At 35.1% G+C, this 22277-nt stretch overlaps 1 protein-coding gene across 3 annotated transcripts in view; it reads left to right on the top strand.

Annotated features, from left to right (window-relative positions):
* Positions 1-22277, top strand: part of CUL2 (cullin 2) — a 51586-nt gene that overhangs the window by 22086 nt on the left and 7223 nt on the right. For 2 of the 3 annotated variants that reach the window (XM_074157738.1, XM_074157737.1), the window contains exons 7-20: positions 5370-5466; positions 5559-5669; positions 6900-7062; positions 8231-8355; positions 9896-10003; positions 12223-12282; positions 12676-12804; positions 12909-12995; positions 13489-13641; positions 14025-14102; positions 17130-17196; positions 18357-18559; positions 21035-21136; positions 21867-21983. In XM_074157738.1, the coding sequence (XP_074013839.1) occupies positions 5370-5466; positions 5559-5669; positions 6900-7062; positions 8231-8355; positions 9896-10003; positions 12223-12282; positions 12676-12804; positions 12909-12995; positions 13489-13641; positions 14025-14102; positions 17130-17196; positions 18357-18559; positions 21035-21136; positions 21867-21983 (1600 nt within the window). Of the gene's footprint in view, positions 1-1537; positions 1625-5369; positions 5467-5558; positions 5670-6899; positions 7063-8230; positions 8356-9895; positions 10004-12222; positions 12283-12675; positions 12805-12908; positions 12996-13488; positions 13642-14024; positions 14103-17129; positions 17197-18356; positions 18560-21034; positions 21137-21866; positions 21984-22277 lie in introns of all 3 variants that reach the window. The other variant, XM_074157736.1, reaches the window with a different exon arrangement.

Genomic DNA, 22277 nt, shown 5'->3' with positions numbered 1-22277 from the left:
GACTTGTTTTAGTCAATCTGTCTGGCGGGTGGGAGTGGAAATTTGTGTTAAAACCTTTTTCAATAGATATCTGATGCCTCTTAAAAGTAATGGTATGTATATGCCTTGAGGCTGACTCAGACCTCACAAGGGTATTTAGATCAAGACTGTTGCTGGCTCCATGGGGCGTTAGATCTTGAGACTGTAACAAGTTGACATTATTTGTTATTAAACCATTTGCCATTTGGAAAGTTTTAAATAAAGCTTGAGTCATTGTCTTTAATGGTTGGATCTGTATTTTTTTCCCCTCCATTGTTAAGGTTTTTTGTTTTGTGATTTCAAAGAAGTTAATTCAACTCTGTTTCTCAAAGTATACATCTAATAATTCAGATTAAGTTTGTTCTAACCACTTTGTGATCTGCCTATCATGTAATGAACTGTAGAAGAGAACTTATTATAGCTGTTCTTCCTGGTATCATTAGATGTCAGGCTGGCTATGGGTATTCTGAGGATAGCCTTTGCACGTAACTACAGGCTTGTTGCTGTTCTTTGCTATGATTCCAGTGGTCAATACAGTTTGGAAAAGGCAATTTTAAAGAATTTGCTGCAAGTGGCTGTTAAATGTCTTTTAGTTTTGAGTTCAGCAATTCAGGAGTTAAACAGTGTCTTTGAAGAAGTGGATATTAGTAAGTAACATCTATCACAGGGGCAAGAATATGCATGGGAAGTTTATTACCTAAAAAATTTAATAAAATTACTAATACTTATATGTATATTCAGAAACCTCTCATTTAGATGCCTTCTTAAGTGTAGTACTAAAGTGTGGGCATAGTTCAATTTATTAAAATGTTTTACAAAATAATTAAAATTTAAATAGATGGGACAGTTGAACTTAAAGCCAGAAGATTTTGCATAGTGTACAACGATATGCGGAGTTGATAACCAACATTGTAGGGAACCAGTTGCATATAAAATTATGTTAATTACTGTACTGGAAAAGGTAGAGGGAGCAGAGGCACAAATTTTTCATTTTATCAATGTATTTAACTGGAATTTCACAAAGCCTTCTGACTAAAATCTTGAGCACATCTACTTTTTAGAAGCTATAAACTTGTGCAAAACATTAAAATTAACAGTAAAGTTTTTTGGCACATCAAAAATAAAGAAGTCCAAGTAGTGACTTGTGGTTCAGCTCAACAAGATGGCTAAACTGGTCTAAGAGTTTGCTGATGCCAAGAAGGAGCAGGCGGTGCTCTACTACCTTTCTTGTGCTGAATTTGTTGCTCATCTAATCCCTTAGTGAACCGACTCAACCTCTAATATGACAGAAAACCATCTTGGCTAATATTTCTCCGGGATGTCTTGATGAGTCAAAGAATTAGATGAGTGCCAAAGCAATGCAAGAGAGATACAGAGGCCTGTGACTGAGCAAAAGGGAGCAGGATTAGCCCCCTTGAACAGCAGTTAATTGTTAAATCACTTAAGCCTGTCTTGTCTGACTACACTCCTCTTAATATAGAGTTCTGAATATAACACACTTTCTTCCCCCTCCCTCTAGCCCAAGCACTCCTCCTACAAGGCAAGCTGAGTATCAACTTACGCATTTTTGTTCCAACACAACAGGAAGCCGACAAGATCTCAAATTGTGAGAAAATTCATCTATGAAATTCTTAAACAGAAATAATTTGGAAATTATTCAGGTGCTATCTCAAATGACAGTGTGATTAGTACAGACTAACCAGGAGAGGCTTCTCTACTAAAGATAACTAACACTTTCTAACTAACTGAACCTATTCCTGTCTAAGCTGATACATTATTTATACCTTTTATTTGAAAGGAAAGCCATTGGAAGTTAGTAACTTCTAAAAAGCTTTTGAAAGAAGCTCTTCTAATTCACTGTGAATTCTGTAGTTAATTGTTCTTAATAGACCATTGGTCTGACACAGCAGAGCACTTCTTTTGAATGATGGAATCTTCTTTTAATGAGTACCGTATTTATTATTGTTACGTAAACTTTAAATACATTCGATGGGGCTACAGTAGTACACTGTATGGTACGTGTTAAACTTCCACTGTTAGCTTTAGTCTTAAGATAGGAACAAGATGGAGTTAATATAAAACAGCACAATGTCCTTCAGCTTGGGTTTTGTAGTTTTCTCTATTTCTTTTGAAAAAATAAACTCAGCAGCAGCAGAGTTACTGAAACTTGTGTTCCTAGTGCTTTAACTTTTGTCCAGGCTGCCCACGAAACATCACCATTCCCTTCTACCCTCCCAAGATGTCCTGTGGTATCCCTGCTTCAAACTGTGCAGCAGCTGCTTTGTAGTTGTATGCATCCGTATTGCTTGCTGACTGCTGCCAGGAACGAAAATACGCACTTAATAAGCTTCCACCTTCATGGGGTCACCGCACTCTCTTAGTTTGGCAGATATGCTTACTACTAGAGCTTTCATGAAAATCATCCTTTAAACTTATGTAACTTCTGAAACTTCTGTCAAATTTTGTGGAAACTAACCATTTGTGTTACAAATTCTTGGGAGCATAGTGCCATTGGTGTAAACAAAAAGCTGAAGATGCTGCCAAAGCGGAAAGAATGATAGTTTTGTGATATGCTATTTATTGTGGAGATAGTGTTGCTTTTCACATAGGTTCATGATGAAGTTCATAACACAGTTCTGTCAATACATTTACAGCAAAGTTGCCAGAAAATTCATAGTACCTCTCCTGTGAAGACAGGCTGAGAGAGTTGTTCAGCCTGGAGAAGAGAAGGCTTTGGGGAGACCTTATGGTAGCCTCCTAGTACCTAAAGGAGGCCTCCCAGAAAGCTGGAGAGGGACTTTTTACAAGGGTGTGTAGCGGTAGGACAAGGGGTAATAGCTTGAAACTGGAAGAGGATACGTTTAGATATAAGGAAGAAATTCTTTACTGTGAGGGTGGTGAGGCACTAGAACAGGTTGCTTAGAGAAGCTGTGGATGCCCCGTCCCTGGAGGTGTTCAAGGCCAGCTTGGATGGGACTTTGAGCAACCTGGTCTAGTGGGAGGTGTCCCTGCCCAGGGCAGGGGGATTGGAACTTGGTGATCTTTAAGGTCCCTTCCAACCCAAACCATTCTATGAATACTCACCCATTGAGGAAACCTATGTTAAGCTAGTAAAAATTCTGCATAGGGGTGGGGGGGGGGTGGGGGTAGGAAATGGGGAGTGTGGACATCTGTTTAAAAAAAAAAAAATTAAAAAATGCTTACATGATCCTGGCAGTTGTTCCAAACTTGCCATTTGATTGGCAACTGCATGCTCACTGCCTCCATATTCAGAAGTCAATTTAAATTCTTTCTTTGTTGCATACTACCAGCTACCAAAAGGCAGGCAAGGCTGGTTCCGTTGCGTTCTTTTTCGTCTTCATGCTCTCTGGCCTCTGCTTCAAAAGCCTGTCTCCTCCCTTGCAGGTTTTCCATGGAGCATTTGCCTCCTGTACTTTTACAGCTTTTTCCTAATGATACATTGATCTTTGAATCTCCTGGGCCTGACCTTTGCTGCCCCCTCTCCTCCTGCATCTGCGTGGGCTTAAGGTCTGTGAAGTGGCCTGTGAATCAAGCAGTCTCTTGACAGAGCCCTACTTTCCTAATATGCTTAACTTTTAGTAACGTAGTTTCCTGCACACTGTGACATGGTGCTGTGTTCACAAGCTGCGCGTATCCTGCAGCTTACCATGGTCCTAGGCCACTCTGGAATGGAGCTGGGTCCAGGCCCTGGTCTTGTGTAAATCTTCTTCCCTTTGTGACATGGTGCTGCCGCTGCCACTGTATAACCAGACCCAGCAGAGGGATGTTGGCAAGAATGCGGGGTGTGATTACATGTACCCAAACTCGGATTTATTCCATTGGTTCAGCTACCAGAACCAGAGGTAACCTTCCTGTCCCCCAGGGAGAAAAAAATCAGACCATCCCTGCTGGAGCAGTCACCCATTAGGTCAGCTCATTTGTAGCGGGTGACCAAGCTGCACAAACCATACAGTGACTGCTCATAATCTCTTAGATGGCTAGTTCTTTCCACCCATCATGAGCTTAAATTTTCAGATCGTAGGACACATATTAAAAAGTATTTAAAAGGTATACACATAATCAAAAGTGTTGTGAATATATGAATGTGGTCCAGTGTATGTCATACCACAGCTGCTGTGGCTGTCCCAGTAAGCCTCCCTAGCTCATGGGCATCCTCTGGAGTTTATCAGTTCCAAACCAAAATTAATGAAATTAGCAAAATTATTTCTCCCCCATTCCACCCCAGCATAGACGGGTATATGGTAATGTTTGGGTTTAAAATATTTTTGCTGGCTTTACTTTTCTTTTTTCCCTTTTAATTTTTTTTTAATATTGCTCATGTAAATTACTCTCCTATACCAACATAAATAGTTTCTATCAGAGAACTAATTTTGTCTTTTCAGTGCAGTCTGATTAAAGTTAAAGTTCTTACTCTATATATATGTATATGTGTGTATATAAGTATTTCAGAAAGGAAATCCTTTGAAATTACAACTGCTGATGCCTAAGTGTAAATATACTTCTATAAGTCATATTTTAGTCCTCTTTAACGCCTTAGGAGTACAGGAATAGTTTTTACTTCTTTGTAAATTGTATGTGAAAGATGGTCTTTTTTAGAACAGTTTGTGTTTTAACGAAGTCTGCTGCTCTGAGTGTGGGTCTGTTATTTCCAATCTTTGCAAAGGAGTGAACACTAATGTCTTTAGCATGCAAAACACTTGTTTTAATTGCTTTTGTTTTCAACTGAATGGGACTAAAGATAACATTTTCTTCACTTGAACTCGCTCTTTTGAAGCTAAGAACTTGACTGGAAAACATGAGATTTTCCTTTCAAATGTATGATTAAAAATTGTGATGATGCGCCTAGTATGTTATTTGTTCCACTTGACATCTGCATGTTGAATAGTAGTTATTCAGAAAAGAAAATAGCATGCCTCTTGGTGTGATGTTGGCAAAAATGATATATATATTTATTTTTTTTTGGCAGGGGCAGGTGTGTGAAGGTAGTCTATTTGATAAAGCCTACAGATGTGAGATGGAACTTACTGTAACTTTTAGAGTACTTGCTTAGAATACGTAATTTGGAATACTTCTATCCTTAGCAAACACTTGGAAATTTCATGACCTGCAAATGCTTTTGAATAGTGTATTAATTGCTGTCTCAACAATTTAAATGTATAGGAGAGAAAGAAGAGTGCATTTTTATTTTAAGATTGACAAAATTGAAGAAGATTAATCTAAGCAGAGGAATTTACTGAAAAATGTTTCCATCCAATATTATTTCATTCAACTATCAGATGAGTTACACTAGAGACCTACATTCTCATGAATGTTTGCTTTGCCTGTTTCAGTGATCGCTGTGGAGAAGACCCAAACCAGAAAGTAATCCATGGGGTTATTAACTCCTTTGTTCATGTTGAACAGTATAAGAAAAAATTCCCCCTAAAGGTAGATAAACATTTCTGATCTATGTTTTTAATTTTGAATGTTAATCTAGCATTTGTATTATTTATCCTTTAAAAAAAAATTCTCTCTTTTAGTTTTATCAGGAAATTTTTGAGTGTCCTTTTCTGAATGAAACAGGGGAGTATTATAAACAAGAAGCTTCAAATTTATTGCAAGAGTCTAATTGCTCACAATACATGGAGAAGGTAAGAGATTCTTCTGTACATGTGCAAGAAGTAAAATCTGATATTATCAATTTACTGATGATACATGGTTTCCTGTACAGTTCCCACAGCTGTTCTTTGTTGTATGCTTTCATGCAGTTTAAACTATGCGGTTTTGGTGGCATTGTTATCTGAATATAAACTACAAACCTTGTCTGTGAGTGGGCGGTCAGCTGCAAAATATTTCATAATAAATATATCAAACATATGAAAAGTAAAAAAAAAAAAAAAAAAAAAAAACAAAACAAAAAAAACAAACCAAAAACTGAAACACATACTGGGTTGCTTCTTCAATTCCTTATTTTGCCTCTGTTTATAGTAGCATAAGATGAGAGTTTTAGCAATGTTGCTGAGGTGTGTTACTTTGTTTTTCTTTGTTGTGTATGAAGTCAGGTTGTGGTTAAATTACTTGCAATTCTTATACCTTGCTTGAGAAAGCAAAGATGAATGCAAGGAGTCAGTCCTGGGTGCTCTACTGTCCACACTAACAAGATAGAAGAGTTGAGGAGAAGGCTGTGAGGTTACTGTTAACTGTAAGGAGCATAAGCTAATGGTTGCGCACCTGAGGTGAAATTCAGGGACAGGCTAAGACTTCAATTAAACCCGAAGAAATGCAGATTCATTTTGTCTGTCATTAGCAGTCTGCAGCTGCAGTACTTTCCCTGGGCTCCCCTCACATTTACTGGATATAAGTGCTTTTATGTCAGTATTCATATTACTTTTTTAATGATAATACTATTTCCTTCATTGAAGTTATAGAGAATTTTTATTAATGGCTCAGTTGTACACCTATACCTTTTGAGCAGCTGTTTATGTACAAGCAGATGGGTTTGGACTAGTGAAGTGATGCTTATAGTCATATAATTAGTTATTGTGGTAAAACTTTTTCAGAAGGAATAAGAAGTGTGGTAGGAGAAATTGAGGAAGACTGGTCACACAGTTGAGGGGAAGAAGAAATTTTGAGAAGAGAACTATTGAGTGCTATTACACATTTAGTAGTGACTGAGCCTAGTCAGTACTCAGAGTAGAAGACTAATTCAGCAACAGCCTGATTCAAAAGAGCAAAGTTAATTTTTCAGAATCCCAAACAAGTTCTTTAACTTCATTATTGACTCCTGTCTGCCATTCTACATACTTATACGGTTGTATATTCATGGTTCTGTATTGGTTGCTAGTATTTCATCAGCTCTCAGTTTTAAAACTTGTCTGTAGGTTTTAGGTAGATTAAAAGATGAAGAAATGCGATGTCGGAAGTACTTGCATCCCAGCTCATATGGCAAAGTGATTCATGAATGCCAACAGAGAATGGTAGCAGATCACTTGCAGTTTCTACATGCAGAATGTCACAATATTATCAGACAAGAGAAAAGAAGTGGTAAGTCTCAATGGTCACAAAAAGTGTGCAGTGGTTTTTGTTTTATTAATTTAGCACTGCAGTTTACTGTCTCTATTTAGTGACCTTCTATGCGCCTAAGCGTCTTCAACTAATGTATATGTTACTTATCTCGAAAGCCCAATTAAACACTGAATGACATTTTTCTTTACTCTGTAATTCATTTTCATCCTTCCAAAGATATAGTCAAACCCTTCTTTTTACTGTTAACAACTCTTCTTTCAGCCAGTACTCTTTCTCTTTCCTTGTCTTAGTCGGCTTAAAAACACACTGAAGTCCTGTGTCCTGTAGAATTGATCATATTTTATGCTTGTGTTTTCATTTGTAAACCAATGGCTCTGTCTTTACAGATTTCTTCATCATCATTTGACAGGTCAGGAGTACAAAATATTTTGGCTTCTTTTCATAGCCACTTTTTATCGTCCTGAATTATTTGTGACCTCTGTTCCCAAATAATTTTTACAAAGCAGATGCTCTTATAGTTATATTCCCTGCCTGACTAAAAAAATTAAGCTTCCTGATGACTACATGCCTCCTATCCTTGAAAGAGTGCTTATTCTTGCATGGAAGATGGTATCTGTTATGTGAAACAAATTATTTTTCACAGTCAAACTCAAATTGTATCTAATAATACTGTTCAGTTTCCAGAGAGTTTTGGAAATTTGATCAGAGTTTGGATCCATTTTTTTGGAGGAAAAAAAAAAATCATAAAAATAGCAGTTGCTTATTTACAACTTTTCTAACGTGAAAAAAATTTCAAGCCACCACTGGAGGATAACAAAAAGTCAAGAAGGTATCTAAACTGATTTTAGTCAGCTGCTACTAAGGGAGATTTAGGGAGGCCAAGGATTAAAATAAGCTGGCACAATACTTTTCCATACTTGCCCACCTGTCCTCTTGGGGTCTCTCCTAAATAAGCAGTATTGGAAGAGTGAGGTAGTCACAACGGCAGTACTCAGTAAATGCTAGTATTAGCCCTACTCTCCTTTTTTTCTTTTGTCAGTGATCCAGTACATGTTAATTTTTTTTTTTCCAAACAGTTGGTCTTGTTTCAGTCTTTGAAAAGTTTGGTGTGAAATTATGATACTATATTAAGTGTTGATTTTTAGTGTTTCTAAGCATATTCTATAAAAATATATCTCTGTTACAGACATGGCAAATATGTATACTCTACTTCGTGCTGTGTCAAGTGGTTTACCTCATATGATTCAGGAACTACAAAACCATATCCATGATGAGGGCCTTAGAGCAACCAGCAATCTTTCTCAGGAAAATGTGAGTTTCCTCAGGCAGCTGAAGTTACCTATTTGATTAACATTCCTGATGAAATGTTTACCCTTTTCTTTTTAGTCTATTTTGTTTTGGTTTTTTTGGGTTGTTTTTTTTTTTTTTAATTTTGTCTATATGAAATTGGTTTGGAGCATTATGGATAAATTGTAGCTTCTAATCAGCACGCTTAGCTGTGCAACAGATATCTATCCTGAGAGTTGATTGTTGTGATCTAGCCAGAAACAACTACAGCTAGATATTTCTCGTTGTTTGTTTAGTGCTGTCACGGCAAGTAGGTCCATTTGTTCCATGTATGCATTTTTTTTCCTGAATTTCTCTAAGTCAGTGGCATTTGCTGTTCTGGTACATTAGGAACCAATGATTCCATTTAGTTTAATTATATGTTATTTGTAAAGACTTGACAGTGTTCTGTCCTGATCTCAGTGTGGTGTTTTTCACTAATAGCTTTGTAGTCTCATATTTTCATGTAATTTCTGAAAATACTGTAGCTTAATTATTTCACTAAAGTGTGTTTAAACTTTTTTCAGTTCATATGTATTTAAATTACTCAATTCCGTTTTTTGTTCCTCTAGCATTGCTGCTCAGAAACAAACAAGCAAGCTTTTGTTTGGCAGTATATTTGTACATGTATACATCTTGCTGTCTAGCTCTGTGCTCGCTTCAGGATGGTGACTTTAGCCATCGGGTGTTTCTGTCTATAATAATACATAGATAGGAACTGTTGTAAATTCACTCTTTTATTGACTGCACAGGAGTTCTTACTCTTCCATAACTCCTGTGTACGTACTGAAAACGGACTGAAGTCTTCAGTAGCATAGTTTGCTTTCACATTGTTTGTACGTTTGAGCTTATTCTTTCAAACTAACAGTGTCTACATGGGGAAATAAATGCAGAGCCATGACGGTGATGAAAATTCACAGCCTTATGTAGATAAACTCAAAATGTGAAATACTTGCTCCACTGTATGGATTAAGTGCTTTGTCATCAAAATATTTTTAATGTGTGACCTGAGAATGCCCCTGGGGAGTCAGGCGATACAGCCAGTGCATTGCACACTCTTGCCTTGCTGCCTGCCAGCTTGTCTGCGTAGGGACTTCTCTAATTCATATTAGTCATTTCTGTACAAAATGTTATGCTGAAATGTGGCACATTAAATTAGATCAGTAACTGTCCTACATAAGAAAATTCAAAGGGTTCATCTGGATTTTCTGTCTGTGAAGTCAGTGTATAGGAGAAGCAGGAGTTTATTTTTCAGCGACTTTTTGGCTTGATTGCTGTAGTTGTGTGTTAGCGTTAATTATTTTTGAAAGGACTAGTAAAGGATTTTAGGGTATGATGGAAAAGATTACACAGCATGAGAGCAGTATAGCAATGCAGAATCAATCCTCTCAAAGACTTAATCACTATGATTTTAATGCTTATCACAAAGAATAATCAGGAAAAAATGTACAACTAATGTAGATAGGTTTGTGTGTAGATAATACTATTTTTCTTAACTTCGTTCTGTTCTGTCTACATTTTTTAGATGCCAACTCAGTTTGTGGAGTCAGTTTTGGAAGTACATAGTAAATTTGTTCAACTCATCAACACTGTTTTGAATGGTGATCAACACTTTATGAGTGCCCTTGACAAGGTAACTTTTACTTAAGTGAAAAAAGCATTGGAAAAAAAAAAAGTGGGACCCTGTTTCAGCCTTACCAAATTTCTTCAGGTCATCAACACATGTTAAAAGACAGAGTTCTTATGCAGTTTTTCTAGTTTATAAATGCAATGGAATAAAAGAAAATACAGTGTTATGGGAAAAGATATGTACGAATGAAACAAATGTTTTCTGAAAGAAAGACCTTTCTTTTAGTCATGATTCAAAACACAAAAATGGAGCTGGCCTATTTAATGTAAATTTAAGTGCAGATAATAAATAGACAAATTGTGGTGTTTGTGAAGTTTGCTAACTCTTACATGCATTTAAACTTGAATTTGCCTGCTGCCACAATGTTTAAACTCTGAATGTGATAGTATTACTTACACAGAAGCTTTGTTTAGATTTTTCAAGTTGACTACAAAGAATACCTGGAAACTTGCATTGCTTCAATCACTGTCCCAATAGCTCATGCTTTCCAGGAGAGAACTGCACTCAAAGTGAAGTAAGCCTGTTTAGGGAAAGAGGCTTACTGCTCTTAGCCATGAAGGTATTTAAGATAACAGTTCTAATTGTTATAAATTTTAATAATAACAACGATAATAATAAAAATTATAGATAATGTTGTTATTATTACTATTATTGTTATGTTGTTATTATTCTTAAATTCTGCAAAACATGCAGGGATTGAGTGGCTCCTCCTCAATAAGGAAGTGTGGTTTATCTAATCCATTTGTTAATTTCCCACTCTTTCCCATATATCGTTGTATCTTTTTTCCTAGAGAATGCAATTACTATTTCCTATCTATAGTTTTCTGTTACAGAATGCATGCATAAATTTCCTTGCTCTTATGTGGTGTTTACAGTAATTGCAGTTGGTAGTTAGGGTCATAGCCTAAGCTTTGATAATTTTCAGCCAAGGTTAATCTGGAAAGACGTAGTAATGAAGAAACCAGTAATAATATCAATAGTAGTTACCCATCTGTATTTGTGATAGTGAGAAAATAATTATTTAGTATTTTAAAACAAATGCTTATTTCAGTACCCTAATACATTTCTATCTCAGTTGCAATTAACACCACATACCAGGAGGTGGAGTAATATGAGCTTGCCAACTACATTTGCTGGCACATAGGCAATGTGCTTTTTCCTTAAATATGTCAATACATACTTCGCTTCAGTGATCTTTATTACAATAGATATTTAAAATGTTAATCTGCTGTCTGTTTTTCATGTTGGCTATCAAAACTGCTATTGTTTTCTCCAGTATTATTGCAAAAGAGTGCTCTAAGCTTCAAAGAGTTTCATATTTCAAGTCATGCATTCCTTTCTCACAGGGATTCTAGGGATCTATATCAAATATTGGAATGTCGAGGCATTGTACAAAAGAGTTGTTTGTCAGTTCTTCTTTAGAATACTAACAATAATAATGTTTTCCATCTGTAGAAGGAACTATAATTCCGAGGAACTATAGTAATGCAATATTTTTGATTCAGTATTAGTTTAAAATGTTAATTTAAATGTGATAGTTTAGAAACTAATCTTGATGATTCTGATATCTTTGTTTACAGTTGCCAGTTCAAAACTGCCATTATCTCTTTCCTTTTCTTTTTCATCATATTCAGGTTTTCTTCAGCTACCATATTTTTTGTACGGCAGTGCTTTACATCTCCACTTTGAACAATAATTTTTCTCCTCTTTAGTCTATCAAAAAATCCAACAAACAAAAGATCTTTCTTTTCTTACTGTTGTGAGCACACCACGTACGTTTTTCAGCTCAAGATACATGCTGTTGATATAAGCTGTTGTTGATGTGCTGCTGCTCAAATCTGTTTCATCTGCAATTGTTTCTCAGTTTTTCCCCCCCATACTTTTGGACCATGCATATTGCTGTACACCAAGATCTTCATACTTTTACATTTAAGTTTCTAATGAGAACTTAATTTGTTCTCCTGCTTTCTGCAATTAACTTCTGTTTCTCTACTCTTTCACTTTTACTTAAATCTCAACTTAAAAATATTCAGTGTGCAAATTCTCATAGAGCAGTAATTCAAACCTTTTTATTCATTGTTTCTTTTTTTGATCCCTTTGATGTAGTTCAGTTTTACAGGGTCTCGGATGGTCTTTGCACATTTTTTGATTTCTTCAAATTTCATAAAGAAAAATTTTTAAGTCATTTACATTTTTTCTCTTTGCTCTACGTTCCTGTGTAGGCTTTGACGTCAGTAGTTAACTATAGGGAGCCCAAGTCGATCTGCAAAGCACCTGAGTTGGTAAGTGATATGTATTATTGTAGAAAGTAATAATACGTTTTTATAACTGTCCAATGCATTGGCATAGGGTCCATCACATGAATATCCCCTTCTCACACTGAGTCTGCCTCAGGTGTATATTTCAGTACTTATTTATAACTTAACCTGCACATGTTTTGTGGGTGTGCAAAATTGGTGCAGTTGTAATTTCTGATACAGAATTTGTTTTTTCTGTGGATGGTAGTATGTGTTGTCTACCAATGAATACAGCCCTTGTAATATAACCTGAGACTGTAGACTGTGACTTATTTCATGCTTTAACTTTTGTGTAGAAGTTTGGAATACCTTGGCGTACGTTTGTTCTCAAGCTTGACAAGTAGGTTTGGGTTTGTTTTTTCTTTTTTTTAACTTGAGCTGGCCAAGTACTGTGACAACTTGTTGAAGAAATCAGCAAAAGGAATGACAGAAAATGAAGTGGAAGACAAACTTACAAGCTTCATTACTGTTTTCAAATACATTGATGACAAAGATGTATTCCAAAAGGTAACTTTTGATATTCAATAGATGTTAAAATGTTACATTTAAAGTATACTTGAAGAACATGGTTATGCTTTTAAAAATGCTCATATCTGATTGTTCTTACGCAGTTCTACGCCAGAATGTTGGCAAAAAGATTAATTCATGGTTTGTCTATGTCTATGGATTCTGAAGAAGCCATGATTAATAAACTAAAGGTAATGTAATATTCTTCTAGTCCAGAATAAACATAGGAGTATGTAATGTTGAGCGGGAGCAGCAGAGGGTGCCAGAGATAACTTCAAACAGTAGATCCTGTTTCCAGTAGCTGAAAGGAGAAACTAATTTCTTGGTAGTCTGTGAAAGATATATGGCCAAATATCACCTAAGCAGTTGAGATATTTATGAGGTTTTAGGTAGTTTTATTAAGTGTGTTCAAACAATTCATATTTAAATTCTAAAAGTACCAAGGACTTCCATAAACTACTCTCTTTCAATTTTATAAAATAACATTGTTCATATAAATCAATGTATAGAAAGTGAAACTAAGATAAATCTGATAATTTTCTGTTTGTTTCCTGTTGTAACTAGTGTTCTTTTTAAATATAACACTTCTGCTGACTAGATTTTCATATTTTTGTAGTAAATGTGCATAATTTATATAATAAGTACTATTTTCACTGTGAAACCTGTTACAATATTTCTTCACAGCAAGCCTGTGGTTATGAATTTACCAGCAAGCTCCATCGAATGTACACAGACATGAGCGTTAGTGCTGATCTCAACAATAAATTCAACAACTTTATCAAAAACCAGGACACGATTATAGATTTGGGAATTAGTTTTCAGATATATGTTCTACAGGTACTAATGTATGTTTATTACTATTGAGTTATTTGTACTTAATTTTTATGTTTTGATAACAAGTGAAGAATTTTTCTAATTATGAATACTTCTCATAACTTCCCTGACATCTTGTGATCATTGTGGAATAATTTATTTTCCTAGTGCTTCTTTTTAAAATTAACTCACTAGCACACTAAACAATAGCAAAGTAAAATGCTTTGTGTTCTTGTCTTGAATTAATACCTGTGTGGGGCATGCATAATGAACAGTAAAACTTCTGTTGTAAATTGAATGTCTTAAAGCATTATATACTCCATAGATCTGTTTAATAGTGTTATTTTTTTCTTAATGTATATGTTATATGAAAATGCTAATGCTTTCATTTTTCTTGATACCTTTAGGCTGGTGCATGGCCTCTAACTCAGGCTCCTTCTTCTACATTTGCAATTCCTCAGGAACTGGAAAAAAGTGTACAGATGGTAGGTTAGTAGGAGGCTTCTTGTAAACATGTGGAAAATGTAGAATAACTCCAAATAAAAGAATATCACACTAACAGAGAAAAACCTGAGCTGCTTCATTTTGTTTGTAAATCAAGGCTATCCTGTTCCCAGTTCCCCTATGAAATTTGGAAGGGTCACCCAAATGACATACTGAATTTATGTATATATTTGCATAGCTTTTCTTTATTTTTCACATCTCTCTTCTACACTTTGTGATTGATGAGGGAGATACCAGTAAATACAATCAAATGAACTTGGTTGACTGTTAGCTTTAAAACCAATTCCTAACATTTAGATAAAAAGATTTTGTTTCTAATATTAAATCTGAGGAGGTTTAATAGCAGTTTAAAATGCAGATATATTTCGTAGGAGCGATTGAAAATCAAGCTTCGTGCAAACTTCTTTAAAGCTAATTTTATGGATTTTAAAAGTAGTAATGGTTTTACTTTGGCCAAATAATCTCTTTTTATTTGATTATGTCTGCTTTGTAGAGGTGGCATATTTTATAACTCTTGATTATATTATTGTGTTCTAAATGTTATCTGTACAATGTTTGTGTTGAAAGAAAAAAACATTTGCAGTTGCACTCCAAAGTATGAGCATATCTCTGTAACTGGGCAAACTTTTTAGCAGCTTTTTAGAAGGCTCCGAGACTGTTGGAACTTCCTATAATAATACATTTGTTTGAATGTTATACAAATACTGTTTTTTGTACTATGTAAGCTTGTGGGTGGAGAAACACCTGATTCTTGAAGAGGTCAAAAGGTCCCCCTTTTTGTATTTTCCTTTGATGTTAATCAGAGTTGCCAGACCAAATCAGAGTAAGCCAAATTGATGAGTACACAGTGTTGGTTACGTGGGATTTAGGGAAGTTTGATCCCATTTTGAGGAAAGGTTCTTTGAGTCTGTTTACCTTTTTCTCATTAACAGAAAGTAGTTAGACATTAAATTAGGATTAGTCTGCAAGCCACACTTTCTTGTTTCTTTCAAACAGGAAGTATGAGAGCAAAATTTCTGAATTTTTTTATTTAAAAAAAAAAACGCAGCAGCTTAAATACTAAAACTGAGGTTTGCAGGCACTTGCCAATATATGCAGTCTGATTTCTTCCTCTTGACTATCGGGCTAATATGTAGGATTAAGGTCAGGGTTTTTTTTCTGTTGGATTTTCAACCATATTTCAGTTATTTTCAGAGGACACCCAAGAGAATGCTGTGTCTACTAAGGTGCTACTAAAAATCCCCATTTTTATATTTCTTCTTACAATCAAAATGATCAGTCTCTTATTACATATGTTAAAATGAAGTCTTGATTTTTGCAAGCCTTGCCATAAATTTCTACTTCAGTCTTTGGAGAAATTATTCTTTTCCTTCCTGTCAGAGTAACTTTTCTGCATTGGTTTATTCCACAGAATAAGTAGGCTGGAAGCCATGTCCTCAAAAGGTTGTTTTTTTTTTAAACATTCTGGAATATCTTTAATTGTTCTTCAAAATCCAGTGCTTCCTTTCAATTCTTGGTCTCTCTCTATTGCTTGCTAGTGTCCAGGAATGGCAGGGTTGATGGATTATATATAATATGAGAATAAGATGACTTTACTGCTTCTCTGTAAATTTGATTTTTCTTATCACAGTCCATGGGTCATTTATGCCCTTCCTTCTCTTATTTTTTGTTGGTGAAAATAACATTTAAATGTGTATAAATACAGATTTGAAAGAATCTTCTAAGAATTGCATTCCTAGAGTCTTCTGGAAAGTGGGTCTCATTTACAGTAGCCAGACTTAGGCACTTTAGTGCCAAGTTTCAAACTGCATAGCTAACTTTCACTTCCCCAAACCCAAAACCTTTGTTTCTTAAAGAGGAGAGGAATTTTTAAGTTGTTTTTAAGGCTCTCTTTTTGTTTTGTTTAGAGGTATTTTTTTTCATATTCCTGTTCTACTTTATATTTTTATGTCTTTTTATAATTTAAATATCAGGGAAAATGCTTTCCAGAATAATTGACATAGCACTTCTCATAATATCAAGGAATTAATGTAAAAATCAAAAAAAGGAGGAAGAAGTTAGCGTTACTGTTAATGCTAGTTTTGCATATAAGATTTTTAAAACACTGGTTTTGAGGGAATGCTTCAATTTTTGGATGTCAGCACAGTGAAATGTTATGTCCTAGGAATCATAAGTGTGTGCTGCTTTGTGAAAATAGGTTTTGGAAGGTTTCAGCAGAAATTCGAGGATCTGTAGTCACTTCTTGATTCTGAGATGTTTGCAAACCATGTAGTTGTGTCTAGCCTGAAACCCAAATTGGAAGGTGGCAAAAACTGTGCTGACTTTCAAGGTTGCTCTTTTGGAGTTCCCCCTAAAAATATGTTCAGGAATGTAAGATGAGATTTTTCATGAAAGTGAATGTAGAGCTGACTGTGGGAAATTCCTGTTAACTGAAAGTTTATGGTTTTTGCAGGATGCTGTTTTAAAAAAACAAAAAAAAAACAAAAAACCCCCAAAACCCCCCAAAACAGTAAAATGGACTTTCTGAATTGATTTTTAAATAGGATGTCAAAGCCACGGAATACAGAATGATTTCACCAAAGTGGAAAAAATAAAAATACACTTGTTTTGTACACTTGTACACGTATACACCTGTATATGCAATTGGAAGGAACAGATTAATAAAACCTAACAACATTGATAGTTAAAACCTCCTAGAAATTCTTTTAAATTCAGTAGAGTTGATACTTTGGAACACTGGGTATTTTATGCTTTGAGAGTATGAATGTGTCAACAATCTTTTTAATGTAATCATCAAGTGCTATGCTAATATTAATATGTTCAAGTAGTTCAGTAAATGACTGATGTTCAGTCATCACCCATCTCCTAAGGGAAAATGATTGATCTGCAGTGTTAGCATCCAATCTGGTGAACATAAAACCAGTATTTCTTCACTGGGTAGTAGTGTGATAATAAACTATTGTAAGTAGTTATATGTGTGACTAATCATAGTTCATTTTGTTTTGCAGTTTGAATTATTTTACAGTCAACATTTTAGTGGAAGGAAGCTTACTTGGTTACATTATCTCTGTACAGGTAAAAATAAGTGCTTTCCTAAACTTAGTCTCTGACAGTTATTTGTTAAAAGTCCTTTTCAAATGGCAACAGACTTTGGAGTTGGAACATTATGCTGCATATGAAGTCAAGCGACTTATTTTGCATTATAAAGTAATTTAATATTTGCTGCTTAGTATTTCCAAAAATTATGTTTTGTAAGCTTGCATATATTTTCTGTGATTTATTAACTCCAAGTAAAACTAGAATTATACATACTTAAATACAAAATGGCACTGCAGAGCTGCTGACTTAATAAGAATAGCCCTGAAATTGTTTCTATACTATCAGATGTCTCTTAGCTGAATACTAAATAATTTCAAGAATGCATATTATACTGAGTAAAATACTCAGATGTGTAAAAAATACCTAAGAGATATATGAAATTATAACTTAGTTTAATAAGTATCAGTCAATTGCATTTTATTTCAAGTGCTTTCAGTATCAGGCTTTAACGACTGAACTCCACAACATATTACGTGGAGGTGAAAACCAGACTAGCATACAATGTAATGTAACGAAAATTTAGTTCTGATAATAGAAGGTTGCCATTAATTCATACTCGCCTCACAGAAAATCTAAATCTGCTTTCAGCCAGATTTCTTCAGTGCTTTTCTTTCTTCTTTCTTTTTTTTTTTTTTTTAATTTCAGTGGGCTGTAAAGAGTATAAGAATATTGCAAAAAAATGTCAATGGACAAGCCTTTTATTTTGTTTTTAAATCATTCCTCGAAACAACTTTCCTGTAATCACTATTTTGTGATTCTGTGTAAGCTATTGCTAATTGAAGTTTATGCATTGCAATGCATTGAGGCTATTTGGAATTTCCTTTTATTACTATAAATTGCATTACTCAAATTCAATTCAATAAATGCAATTATATATTGCATTACTCAAATTCAACACTATAGGTTTCCTTTTTTCTTGAAAACACTATTGTTCTAGTGTTCATAGATAATCAGAGGGGTTTTTGTGGCAGACCACATTCTGTATATGTACATTCACAACACGGGTTTTCAGTGTTAAATGCGTACTTCCGTGTGAATTGAATGTATGGCAATGTACACGGGCCTCTAGTAGATAACTTCAGATGACTTTTCAGCACATTCCATTAGTTTATAAAATGCTACTTGTATCATTACAGGTGAAGTAAAAATGAATTATTTGTGCAAACCTTACGTAGCCATGGTGACAACATACCAAATGGCAGTGTTGCTTGCCTTCAACAACAGTGAAACTGTCAGTTACAAGGAGCTTCAGGATAGTACACAAATGAATGAGAAGGAACTGACAAAAACCATCAAATCCTTACTTGATGTCAAAATGATCAACCATGACTCAGACAAGGTATGCAGTAATGATATAAAAAACTTTCACGATTTCAGGCTTGCGTTTCTAGTATTTGTTGAGTATTTTTAATATAAAAGGATCCATAGTGTGTGTTTTAATTTTCTAAACTATTATTGACCCTTGTGAACAACTATAAAACTGTATTTATAAGCAAAGAGACAGGAGGAAGTAGACTATTTGTGTCATATAGGCTCTCTATGCCTATAACAGCATGGTATGTTGAAAAGGTGATGATGCTAGGACTGTTTATTGTTCCTGTTGCATTCCATCCATATGGCTTCAGACTCACTGCTGTTGGAGGGGATGACTTTTAAATACACTACTGTCAAAGTTGTACTGAATTACAGGAAGGAGCCTGAGTAGTAAACCAGAGATTCTTATAGAGATCCTAAAAAAAAATAAAAAATTACGGGATTAAGAGACTGAAAGTAACAACAACTACGTTCTTCCTTGCTGACAGATTACAGGAGGAGGAAGGAAGAGGAAAGGGAGCAAGGAGGGCTTATGTGAGAGGATTTTTGCTGCAGTTTGCCAAACTATCATTTGATGAGTTTCATGAAATTCCAGTAATATCTGAGCTTTGTTTGTGGTTAGGGCAGTGGTTGATACAGATTCTGTGTCTGACTCTGTCTCGTACTTCTGTACAACCGATGTGAAACCAGTTCCTGTTTTCCCATACAGCAAAGGGCACCATGTCTGTTACGTGAGAAACACTACAGAAGTGCTTGAGCGCACCATATGGACTGCAAGCGTGTGCTGCCAGCTAGCCCAGAAAGCCCCTTATTTAGACATTATCAGGCAGAAGAATCTGAGATAAGCTGTTCACTTCACTTACGAGAAGAAATCCAAAGCTCCTCTGATAGCTGCTTTTAAAAAAAACCGAAACAAACAGGAATATATTAGAAAATTGAAAGTGAGATCACAAGGAAGATCTGATGCTTGGCTGAAGCATAGGACATGCTTCCAATATCTAGAAATGAGCTCAGGTTGGAACAGTGGCTGAGAAGATGTCTGTTAAACCATGGGTGAAATATAACACTGACATCTATTACAGAAAACAGTGAGATTTTTCGTAATCTTAGAAAGTTGCCCATTATTTCAAGGATTTATTTTTTTCGTAATCTTAGAAAGTTGCCCATTATTTCAAGGATTTACATCTATTTTTCTGTTGTATAAGGTTTGCCCAGTTTCTTTAAGCATATGTCATTGAAAAGTGAACAATATAGCTTTTCAACCCTCTTACCTTTTAATGTTTATCACTGCATTTTCTGGTTCTTTAACTTCCAGGCTATTGTATTCAAACATCTCTGCTAATTCTGTTTGCTTTGCACTCCATCCAGCAATGTGAAAGCAGATCTGTAGACAGTCTATCAGCTTACTTATTCAATAAGACAGTGAACTTTAGTGGCTTAAGCAGTGAGATTAGATACACTAATTTTTCTTTACCTGTATCTCAGTCACACAGAAAAGTACAGTGTATTAAATGCTGTAGTTTGCTTTTGTTTATTTGTTCTTTTTTGAGAGAGGAAAGAGAAACAGAAACTTTCGGTAAAGGTTGTATTTTTTAAAGCTGTTGATCTTTGCTCTTTCATGTTAAATTTTCTATACTATGCCTGGGTACTATAAAATATTACAACAATGAATATTTGGTGCAGAATATAAAATTAGAATTAATATTATTTTGAGTATTTAGTATATTTAGAGTATTGACTGTGTTTACTGAAGTATTTGCACTTGAGGCAACCATGGTTTGGCAAAGTTCCAAAGTCTAAGAAGCCCAGTAACTTTATTCTGCTGGAAACTGGTAATACTTGTACAAACTCTTGCCTGGAAACTGCAAAGATTAGTCAGGTCATCCGGTTAGTTGAATGTAAAAGTGTCTGGACTGCAGGGAAGTTACTATTTATTGGAAGAAATGGACTTTTACATGTGGAAAAGAAGAGAGATTCCGACAGAAAAAAATTAGTAACAGATAGATATGGAACTGAGAAGTTGCAGTTTGTCAACTGTTTCTGCTATAACATATCAAAATGCTTATATGTTTTTACTTAAGTTCTGGAAGGTGACATTAATAATAGTTGTGAAAGCAACAGTGCGCTCTCTGAAGATTCAGCCATAAATAAATTCAAATCCTACTTTCTTAGCAGGGAGAAAATGAGTTTGAATGGAGAGTGTTTGCAACTAAGATAAGCTGTTGAAGTATTAGAACAGAAATTGCTTTAATCATATTGACTTGTTAACAATATTCATGTATGTCAGGGTTCTTTATAGCGTTTTCTAAAATTTTCTAAAAGACTTGGTTTCTAGGTTAGCTTAAAAAATTGACCTGGTTCAAGTGGCATTTTAGAATTTCCAACTACAAATCTGCTGAAATTGTTTTTATGTGTGCAAGCCTCCAACTGCTTTTTCAAAGTAAATTGTTGTTATTTTCTAGTTCCATTTCTGATTTTTAAAAATGATTCTTTGTTGCAGGAAGATGTAGAGGCAGAGTCTACGTTTTCATTAAATATGAACTTCAGCAGTAAACGAACAAAATTTAAAATTACTACATCAATGCAGAAAGACACACCACAGGTAAGTATTCTTTGGTGTTTCTAGCCTGAACAGCTTAGGAAGCTTTATTTTTCTAAAATCAAATTTATTGTATTGGTTTGGTGTAAGCAGATATGAGAGTCCCTGTGTAAGATTTACATCACCGTAAAGAAATTGTTTACATTTAAAGCTTAAGCACTGCAAAGAATTTTTTTGTACTTAAAATATAGGCAGGAGGAGATGGAATAGAGAGTAAGAAGAAAAATATAAAGAAGAGCTATTCCTCTTGTACCAAATGGGATTGACATTTAGCTTGTTTTATCTAATGAGAGTTTTTTATTGGTGGTGTTTCAATAAAAGCAACCTATTCCAGGAACAGCAGAACCAATCCTGTTTTGCTATGATTTTGTGTCCTTTGCCAACTGAAATTAACACCAGTGTTGATAATGTGTTCCCTCTGTATCTCCTAAGATGTAGGATTTTGTAGAAGAGATACATGTGCCTAAACCCAATATATTGTAGTAAAATATGCCCGCCTTTCTCCCTAGCAAGGTCACTGATTTGGATGTCTCTCTCATACCTTTCTGCTGACTTTCATGAAACCTGGTATTCTTGATTTACAGGTGTACTTTGCCTGGAATTGAACTTCACCTAGATAGTTGTATTAATGGACTAATTTTAATACAGTAAAAAGTATAGATTAAAGATACTTTTGTGAAGTGTTTATTAACCTTACAATACTTTTAGCATTACTGTTCTTCCTACGTTGCAGGAGATGGAGCAGACCAGAAGTGCTGTAGATGAAGACAGAAAAATGTATCTTCAAGCTGCTATAGTCCGTATCATGAAAGCACGTAAAGTGTTGCGACATAATGCTCTTATTCAGGAGGTAAGATAAAGTCCTCCTCTTAAGCATGATTTGATTAAAATCTTCACGATAGTTGGGTAAAATACCTGGCCACAAAACTCTCCTATATCAAAACTAATACTTCAGTGAAAGTAGTGAGAATTTCATTGGAGTCTACTTTGAACAGCAGTACTGGAGCACTAGCTGGGATCCCTCAATCTTGTAAATGCGTCTCAGCACTAAAGCATTAAGTGCTGCTGTGCTTGCTCTTTCCTGTTGGCCGGCTCTATGCCGATAGCAGTCATATCCTATAAGAATCATTGCCAGAGCTATAGG

This window comes from Numenius arquata, chromosome 12 (genome assembly GCF_964106895.1).
Source record: "Numenius arquata chromosome 12, bNumArq3.hap1.1, whole genome shotgun sequence".
NCBI classification, from domain to species: Eukaryota; Metazoa; Chordata; class Aves; order Charadriiformes; family Scolopacidae; genus Numenius; species Numenius arquata.
The sequence above is the reverse complement of the archived record's forward strand: the minus strand, read 5'-3'. Positions and strand labels throughout refer to the sequence as shown.